The sequence below is a fragment of the Rhodnius prolixus genome, unplaced genomic scaffold, assembly GCF_049639745.1.
Source record: "Rhodnius prolixus isolate KJV_2025 unplaced genomic scaffold, Rpr scaffold_4, whole genome shotgun sequence".
Lineage (NCBI taxonomy): Eukaryota > Metazoa > Arthropoda > Insecta > Hemiptera > Reduviidae > Rhodnius > Rhodnius prolixus.
Window position 1 is genome coordinate 51,945,144 of NW_027411614.1, and position 10,334 is coordinate 51,955,477.

Sequence of the window (10,334 nt, forward strand, 5' to 3'; positions counted from 1 at the left end):
GTTGGAGGTACTATACGGTTTAAAGACACAAAAGGTTACGTTACACAAAAATTATAATACGTTGGCTGTGCGGCTTTTCAAACACGTCCATTTAAAATTAATGTTTATAATAATTAAAAAGATTTTCAGATAACCATTAATAATAAAATTGTTGTTGGTTTGTTTTAATTTTAAACTTAATTTTGTGATTTTAATTGTTCATCCTACACTATTTTAGCCTCCTTTTTAGTCGACAAAAAAAAATACCCATTTTTTTTTAAGAAATACCCTTAACAATTTTCCTGGAAAAATATTCGAATAAAAGCTATGCAAAATTAGTTCAATAACCTAAAAATAATCGTAATAGCAGTTTTCGAAGGAATCCTTGCAAAGTGAGAAATTAATTAAAGCTTTATATCAGTTACAACTTTTGCGGGCTCGAGGGACCTCAAACAGATTTGTCTGTTGAAAGGTTAAATTGTAAAACTAAAAGGCAAATCTACTTAAAATATCGAATATAATAACAATAATAACCACAATACATTATTATCAGTTGGAGCGTCGATAATTTGAACAATTAATGTACTTCCCTTAGGAGCGTAAGAGCAGTATGGAACATTAAAGTCACGTTGAGAAGCTCTAACCACTTCTTCCTGGCAAACTTTATCAAAATCGGGTAAAGATTTACACAGCAAATAGTATTAATAGTTTTTGGGCATACATACTTGTCTTTTCCGTTGTTCAGCGTCGAGACCGACAACATATGTCTACATAAAATTTCAAATTAAACGATACTACATTCATGAAAATCGGTTCACGCGTCGATAATTTGAAACGATTACCAACTTCCCCTAAATAGGTGTAAGAGCAGAACGCAGAATGTTATGTAGGGGAGCCCTAACCCTTTCATCCTGCCAAATTTTATCCAAATCGAGCTGAGATTTACTGAGTTGTTAGTAATTCATAATTTTGGAAGGGGCCTAACTTAAATGGAGCTAACTCCTCTCCTATTCGATGTACAGCATCGAGACCCCCAAAAGGCACATCTACATAACATTCCGAAACGAATGACACCTCATTCATGAAAATCGGTTCACGCGTTTAGGCGCTACGTTGTTTACAAAAAAGGTAACAACAAGAAGAACAACAACAAGAACAAGACCAATTTTTGAAAATGCCGTTTTTGCTCATTTTCAGTAACTTTTTTCTCGTAATATATTAAATCTGGGTTTTGACAAAAAAATTACAGTTATAAAGGAGGACTTGCCCTATAATTTAAAGAAAATTTGGGAATTTTATCTTTTATAGAAAAATAGAAAAAAATTGTCAAAGTTGGGTGTTTTTCAACGTTACACTTTTTCGTGCAGTTTTTGATGATCAACCCTTATACAACTGTCCTACCGGACAGTTTTAATTTATAGTCCAATAACGTTTGAAAACTAACCGGCTCGTTATTTTTGAGAACCCCGAATTCTAGAAAGTACATTACCTCAGGATTAATGGGAACGTCATCCCAATAACTATTGCAATTGAAACATTTTCTTACGAATTTAATGGTACAATCAAATAACTTGCTCGGAATGTTATTTTCTGTTTTTAAAGCATTTATTACGAACGATAGAAATTCTTGCGCGTCTTGCTGAATATTAGCGTTAAAGTTTATGTCGCTATCGTGAGCAATTAATTCGCGAATTCGTTTAGTATTTGATTCGTTTATACCAAGAGTTATTCCGGTTGTTAAAATATTAAATAATTCGCAAGTTACGCTCATTGTTTTGTAATTATCGCGAGTTTTTGGATCCGGAAATCTTATTTTTATATTATTGAATAGTTTATTATTTAAGTTAAATTTAACGAAATCTATATTAATTAAACACTGTGCAACAACATTCGCGTAACATGAAACGCCGTCAGAATTTGTTAAGCCAAATATTTCTGTTTTAGAACAAATTTCGCGATTATTAAATGATTGAGGAAGGCATTTTGTTTTTGTTAAGTTGTTAGTGGGGGAAGGGCAAATATTATTCGCAGTTTGCAAACATGGATATTGGGTACTACTATTTAAACGACGGTATTCATTTATCGCGTCCGTATTTACTTTTATTTTTGATGGGTCGAAATCAATTAAATACAAACCGTTTAAATTAGTGATCCGCGAGAGAGCTACATAGTGCATGCCCGGTGCAAACACTTCTTTTCCTAAACTCGTGAATAAACAATCCAAGGTTAAGCCTTGAGATTTGTGGATGGTTACCGCGTACGAAAGAGTCACCGGAAATTGTTTCCTATGCACGTAAATATTTTTTACTAACTGAAATCGCGCTTTTACCCTTTCCAAAGAAAAGGGTTTGTTATTCACGATAATGATTATAGAATCTACCACGTTTTCTTTACAAACAAACCGTTCTACTGTACCTATTGTTCCGTTTACAATTCCGGTAGCAATATCGATATTTCTTTTAATCATTATTTTCGCGCCAACAAATAAATTTATTGTTTTAGATAAATTAGCCGTACGAGAGACGTCTTCCGAAATTCTATCAATTATCAAGTTCAAATCTTTAGTTTTTTTATTCGACAATTTAGAATTGTAATCAATTTCATCGATACTATCTATTGTAACTATTTCTTTCGCGAATTTATCAGAATAAAGTTTATTAAAAGTTGTGCACTGAGATTTAGTCGCGAAGAGACATAAAGGATGTTTACCGGAATCGACTAATTCTTTATATTTTTGAATTACATTATTTAAATCATTGTTTGGCAAAACACGTGAGTTTAATAGTGCGATGTCTTCTGTGCAGATATTTCCCGACCGAATATTGAGCAAAGTGTTTATGAAACCGCTTTTATCATTTTTCTGTCTTACGTTAATTTTTAATTCGTCGTATTCGAACATCGACCAAAGATCAACAGAACCGATAGATCCGAGTTTGGATTTGCATTCGATGCGGGTTAACTTTTTAAAAACTTGATTACCTTTAACGGGCTGCAATTGTAACAAATCACCGAAAAGTAAAATATTAAAATTACCGAAAGGTTCATTATTTTTGGCAATTTCCGTCAACCGAAGATGAATATAAGCGAAAACGAGACTCGAAACTAAACTAATTTCATCTATTATCAACAACTTCATGTCTTGAAGAACGTGCCTAATCGCCCGACAGCTTTCAACGTTTAATTTATTATATTCCGCGGTTTGTTGGTGCTCTACAGGGAGCGACAAAAGCCGGTAAATGGTGACGCCATTTACATTATATGCAGCCAAGCCGGTCGGAGCCGTTATAGCCACCGAAATAGTGTCTTTCTTAGGTGGAAATCTATTGTTAATCCAAAGTTTTAATGCCTTTAAAAGATACGATTTACCCGTACCGCCTACACCAGAGACGAATAATTTAATTTGACTGTTGCATTTATTATTACTTTGGTCGATAAGTGTTTGAGTTATTTTATTAAAAATCCGGTTCTGATCTTCGTTTAAATTAAATTTATTATCGCGGTCAATATTGTTGGTACACATCGCCGCGCAAACTTCTAACATAGCCACGTCTGCATCCTGCACTTCTCGGATAATATTATCCTCTTCTAAATTAGTGAAATTCTCTTCTCTGAATTCTACAATTTTACTGTGAAGTTCCTTGATTCCTTCTTCAATCATAATTAATTTATCATGGTAAGTCATGGCCTCTTTTAATTCCGCGGAATAATGCTCAAACGCTTCTTGATATGTCCGAAAACCTTTTAAAATATCCGATTCATTTCGCCACGGTTTAAAAAGAAGTAACAGGGAATGATAATACTTATTGCGGTCTTGTTCTGTATTTAACGTTTTGTAATTGGGATGTTGAATTACATAAGGTTTGCCGCGCTTTCTTAAAACAACGTTATTTTTTAATTTTATTCGGTTTTCGGCTTCTAATTGATCGCGTGAAAGATCGTAATAACGAGAGAAATCGTACAAGTTTAAATTTTCAAGATCGTCGGGTCGATACGGATAGTAATCGTCCAGCCATGACTTCAAATATATATCCGTAGAATTAGCCGGCATATTTTGTAGTTGGTTATACGGTTTTAAACATCGTTTTCTATTCTCGCGAAACGTGGTGCTGATATATCTCATATCTTCCGATTTACCGTACAAATGATGCCCGAGTAACCGATCCACTGTTTCGTATAGCCCGATCTGCCGATGAGTTAATTCTTTTAAACCTAAACTCCACAACGCTTTTTTATTCGATTCTTTACATATATCAGCCCATAGATCTTCTAATTCCGTTTTTTCATTTTTAGATATATAACTAGTTACGTAAATTACCAATCTCAAATCTCCGTCTTTAACAAATTGTACGTCAACGTTAAACCCGCCGGAAGCTAATAGAAGGACAGGGTTGTAATCGTTAATAGATACCTCATTACGCTGTCTAGGCAAGTCGTAAACACGTTTCGGACCGAAACCTTTAACTCTAGACGCGATTGTGGAAATAATGTCATTAATTATTAATTCGTCGGTAACTTTACGCGGAAATCCAAAGCGACATTTGGTATAAATTTTTTGTTTAACGCGATATTTACGTTGACAGTACGAATTGCACTTATGCATTTGATATTTCCGAACATACGAGTGTAAGACAGGTGACTCTAAAGGATCCGGTAACCGAGCACAAATGTATGTGTTAATAAAATCGGCAACCTTTTTTAAGGAATCGTTATTAATTTCCGGACTATCCCGAATCCACAATAACATGTGGTAATGCGGCGCCCCCCTTTCTTGATATTCTACGCGCCAAAAATAGTGTTCCACGAAACCTAATACCGGATTTATTTTATCGTTTATTAGGAACTTGAACATATTTCGGATGAGACGGTGATAATATCTGCATACGCTAGTCGGATCTAATGCACATAACTCCCCGGCGGACATTTTCTCCACGTTAGGTACATCTTTATTAATTTTGATAATGTATTGCAATAACTCGGAATGATCATATTCTGCACATGACAAAGTTACAAAAAAAGTCGGCGCCCCAAAATCGCGTGTCATGAGTTCTTGGCGTCGACGTTGCCAATACTCTTTAGTACCCCGCAACGAACTAAATAGATTGATTAATTGCTGTTCTAACTGTTCATCGTTTACGGTAACTTTGGTTAAAATATCATTGACCGTGTACGGTTTGTACGCGCGAACGTTTAACAAGTGGGCAATCGCCCCGCCTAGGTATTTAAATTCACTATCGTTTAACAAGTGAAATAAATAACAAGGATCCCGCCGAAACCGCCCGTCTTTATTCAATATTCGCGTTTTACGATATTCAGCGTCCGAAAGAGGAATTTCTCTATTTACGTCAAATTTTCCGTACCTGCCTTTAGGAAATAAATGCGGGAAGGTCAAATAATCTAAATTACTATCAAAAACCGACACGTAATCTCCCTTCATTTGTTGCATTTGATAAGATTCGATTTCGCTCGATTCAACAGCGTTCATATTTATCGGATGAAGGGAGTGAAAAGTATAAAATCCGGTTTTGTAAAAAGTTGTACTGTCTACTTTCTTTATGGAAGCCCCGGATACATCCTTAAAAGTACATTTATTATCTATATTTCCGTTAATATTCGGTAACAATTTTACATTTAGATTTACGTTCGCGTATAACGGGTTAATTTCTTTTAAAGCGGCAATCGCTTTGTAAATTTTATTCGCGCTCACTAAATCTTGCCATATGACTCGGTTTTGTGTAGGTACGCCATTAACCAGTACAACCACTTCATGATTTTGGGGCAGTTCGTTCGGAAGAAGGTCCACGTTTTTCTGTAAAGGGAGGGGTAAATAAGTGACGCGACCCTTTAACCCTTTAAGTTTTTCACTGACCGCAATTTTCCCTTTCTTCGGCTGGAGACGAATAACACATTGAAACGATTTAACTAATTGGGTCAGCATCGTTTCGAAAATATTCAGCTTACCAACTTCTTCTGGCACGGGATCTACTTCTAAACAGTTGTACGCGGCGCGTCCGGGAATACAATTTTGATTCAATTTTCGAGCACAGTATGTACAAATTTTAAGACCGTCACGGTGAATATTATCATACTTTTTATTAACATAATCAATTATAGCCCGCCATGATTTGTTATTATACTGAAAATTAATGAAATCTTTTAGCTCCTCATCGTAAATTAACATATCGCAACAAGCGCAGAATTTTTCCGGAAAAGAAGTTACTTTACTTTTTAACGAAGACAAGTTTTTCTTATATTTATTCAAAATGTATATTTCGTTAGTGTCGCAACTAGTGGAAGGTACATATTTTTTAAATTTGTTGGTGTCGATTTTAAGATTCCCGAGGAACTTTTTTAAATCATTAACCGACTGTAAAATAGATTCGACATTATTTGCTTTATTTATACACGATGTTACACGATTAATTTTGAAACAAAGATTACGCATAGTGTAAATCTGTCTTTTAATGTTCCTAAACGCGGTGTAATGTACCGATAATTCCGATAGAAGCTGTAAAAGTGTACTGCATTTGAAAATGCTATTGTGTGAAGCGCAGTGAATGGTGTGTCCTTTTTTATTGAGATGTCTGTATTTACATGTGTTCGCAAGCTTTTTGATTGACATTGCATTCATATTGCTTTTTACAAATTCTACTAATTTATTTAAAATAGTGCTCATACTTGGTTTTGAAAATTTACATGTGATACCGCAAGGCCATTCTACAATATTATCACCTTTAGTAATGTACTTTTTAAAATTGTGTCCGTTCACGAAAACGTTCTGATTATCAGCGAGTAATATATGTCCGGGAGGAATTACGCTGTAAGAAGTTTCATAGAAATACGGTTCAGAATGTATAGTGTGTTTTTGTTTACCGCCGAAAACTTTTACGATATTTTTAGGGGTTAGAGTTTTAATTTTATTTATTTCAAACTTATTAGCGGCCTCGTCAACAACGGCTTTTAATTTTTTATTTAGATACCTGAAGAAAGAGCGAGCGATTCCGACTAAATGACTACAATGTTTTATCAGGTAATAAAACTCGGTGCGTTTGGTTTTATTTCTTACACTCCGATGTTTATTAAACTTACGATTCCGTTTTAATGTTACAAACAATTTGTCTATTAGCGCGCATTCGGCTTGAAATGTATTTATTTTCTTTCGCGTCTGCATCCGTTTTTTTAATAAAGTTGCGAATGAAGCTGAGGGTTTATTTACGTTTTGACGAGTCAAAAAGTACCGAATATTTTTTTTCAAATTAATAACAGCCCGATTCTTTTTATCATACTCTTTTTGTCTAGAGTTGACTTTGATTCTTTTCATTTCATTATATTCTTTTTGTGTTTTAATTTTTTTCTTGCTGTTTGTTCTGTCTTTTATTTTTTGTTTCCTAGCTATACCAACTTTATGGGCAACATTATATATTCTTTGTTGTTCCTTTATTTCTTCTTTATGAGCTAAATTATACCCACTCTGTTTTTTCTTTATTTCTTCTTTATGAGCTAAATTATACCCACTCTGTTTTTTCTTTATTTCTTCTTTATGGGCAACATTATATATTCTTTGTTGTTCCTTTATTTCTTTTTTATGAGCTAAATTATACTCACTCTGTTTCTTCTGTATTTCTTTTTTATGAGCTAAATTATATTCACTCTGTTTCTTCTGTATTTCTTCCTTATGAGCTAAATTATATTCACTCTGTTTCTTCTGTACTTCCTCTTTATGAGATGAATCATACTCTCTCTGTTTCTTTTTTTTATCATCTTTATGAGCAAAATCATACAGCCTCTGGTTTTCTTTTATTTCTAATTTTTGTCTTAAATTATACTGACTCTGTTTTCGTACGATTCCCTCGCGATTTTTAGCGTAGTACCGTTGTTGCTTAGTTGTGGCGAGCGTCACAATAGTGTTTTCGAGCTCAGCAGTGCTGTCAATTGTCTGTCTAATACCCGTTACTAAATTTTTAATTATTTGCTTTCTGTTTCGGTATTTAGAAGGCATTATTGTAAATAATTATAATAATAAATGATTAATAATTAGTATAAAATATAAATACTTAAGGTATTTTTTTTCTTATACTCTGAAAACAAAAACGAACAAAATTAATTCTTAGGTTCACAAAGAAAAGTAAATTTTGCTAGATACAATAAAAATTATAAAACCTCTATATAGAAGTAATATTGGGAATATTATAATTTCATGTATGAACAAAAAAGTAACTTTTAGAACATTAATTGTCTACACAACAAACAGTTTTGGGGGAATAGCAATTTTTAGTATTCCAAACTTAATAAGCGTTATGGGGTAAAACAGATTTGTGACTTACAAAAATCATTAAAAACCCTAGAGGAAAATTACAATGTGAATAAAAAATCTGCAATTCATAAAAACGAGAATGAGGTACAGTGACAGAGAAAAGACCAAGTTTATTGAACTTGTCAGTAATGAAGTTAATAAAAGAAGCTATTTCCAAATAGTAAAATAAGTTCTGCATAGAATGTAATCCATCATTGATATAAGCGACTATTCAAAGACTAGCTAAAAAGTTAGGAAAGTTTGCTGTTTAAAATAAATAATAAAAGAACCCCGACTTCTTTTCTTAACGCAAATGTTTAGAAATTGTGGAAAAAAAGAGTTTATTCAGCGTTAAGTATGTTCACTGCAACCAAATAATACTTTTGAAGTATGCCGCGTGTCAGATCTTTCTCGACATTGCCTACGTGTTGGTAAATGTTCAAATAAACATTGTTAATCTACATGAGTACATGAATTTTTCTAAAGAAGCGAGAAAACAAAACAGAAAAAGAGGGAAATCCTTTTAGTTAAGTAGTGTACCAGGAACCTTCCAGTTGAGAGATTTCATTAGCTAAGCAACAGTTGGGGTTACCTAATAGAAATATAATATGCCTGCTTCTTTCGTGCAGTAAAAAAAGTAAAATTGAGGCAAGCCTACCTAGCACCCTCTTCATATTCATTTTTTAATAATTTTTTTAAATACTATTTCCAATAAAAGCTGTATATTTAATGTATGTTTTCTAGAAAGTGCCTAAAAATGAACAACATTTAATTAAGTTGGTACTTTTGGAGGAGATAAATAATATATACAATAAATACAAACAATAAAAAAAGGTTTCAATGCAAATTTATGTTCTAACCTTCATTGCAAGTTGATTATCAACTAATATGATTTTGTGTCAAAAATTTAAAACTATCGGAAAACTTTCCTCACCACTAGCAGGCAAACATAATGTTGCAAGTTATTAAAAAAAAAAAAAATCCAAAAAAGATAAATAAATAAAACGTTAATTAGAAGATGTGCATCACAAATCTTCAACAAGCAGATAATTACTTTCTTTTGATCTAGCTACGAAAGCAATCCAAGAAATATTACTTGATCTAGGCAACATAATAACTTATCGAAACAAGAAGTTGTTTGAATCTTAAAATCAATCAGAACTATGCTCTCTTTTTGACGAGGCATCAGCAAATAAAGAATAATCAATCATACTAAAAACCTCTTAAGTCGGCTAATTTTAAAATTATTAATATTTAACTAAATAATTTCAAAACATATACTTACAAAATTAGCAAGGACGTGTGAATATCTGTGTAAACTATATCTTCAACAAAGTTTTCTAATAAGTAATAAAATTACAAAAATTGCTAGCACTTATTTCAACAATTGTTAAAAGACGTTTGAACTAGGTTAGGTTATATCTTTACTTCAATTCTATACAGTGTGTCCAAACAATAAAAGAGAGGGAAATCACACTACTAATACCTTTCTTTTTATTAAAAACCATTTTTATTGCTTTCACATTCAAGTAAAAAATTAAAGTCGTAGAATATATTATGTTATTAATAATTTAGTTAGGGATTAGTTGTAAATATTGTTTAAAAAAAAAAATGTGGAAGTATGTCGTTACTATGGGGTGCGCTAGTTGTTGGAGGTACTATACGGTTTAAAGACACAAAAGGTTACGTTACACAAAAATTATAATACGTTGGCTGTGCGGCTTTTCAAACACGTCCATTTAAAATTAATGTTTATAATAATTAAAAAGATTTTCAGATAACCGTTAATAATAAAATTGTTGTTGGTTTGTTTTAATTTTAAACTTAATTTTGTGATTTTAATTGTTCATCCTACACTATTTTAGCCTCCTTTTTAGTCAACGACAAAAAAAAAAATACCCATTTTTTTTTTTAAGAAATACCCTTAACAATTTTCCTGGAAAAATATTCGAATAAAAGCTATGCAAAATTAGTTCAATAACCTAAAAATAATCGTAATAGCAGTTTTCGAAGGAATCCTTGCAAAGTGAGAAATTAAAGCTTTATATCAGTTACAACTTTTGCG

General features: G+C 32.6%; 1 protein-coding gene across 1 annotated transcript; it reads right to left on the reverse strand.

Moving 5' to 3' along the window:
* Positions 1-1,363: 1,363 nt before the first annotated feature.
* LOC141455615 (uncharacterized) lies at positions 1,364-10,084 on the reverse strand. Its single transcript, XM_074130798.1, has 2 exons — positions 9,555-10,084; positions 1,364-8,054 (listed from the first exon to the last, which is right to left on the reverse strand). The coding sequence occupies exon 2, from the start codon at positions 7,973-7,975 to the stop codon at positions 1,364-1,366; it is 6,612 nt and encodes a 2,203-aa protein (XP_073986899.1). The 5' UTR covers positions 7,976-8,054; positions 9,555-10,084.
* Between the last annotated feature and the right edge of the window lie 250 nt (positions 10,085-10,334).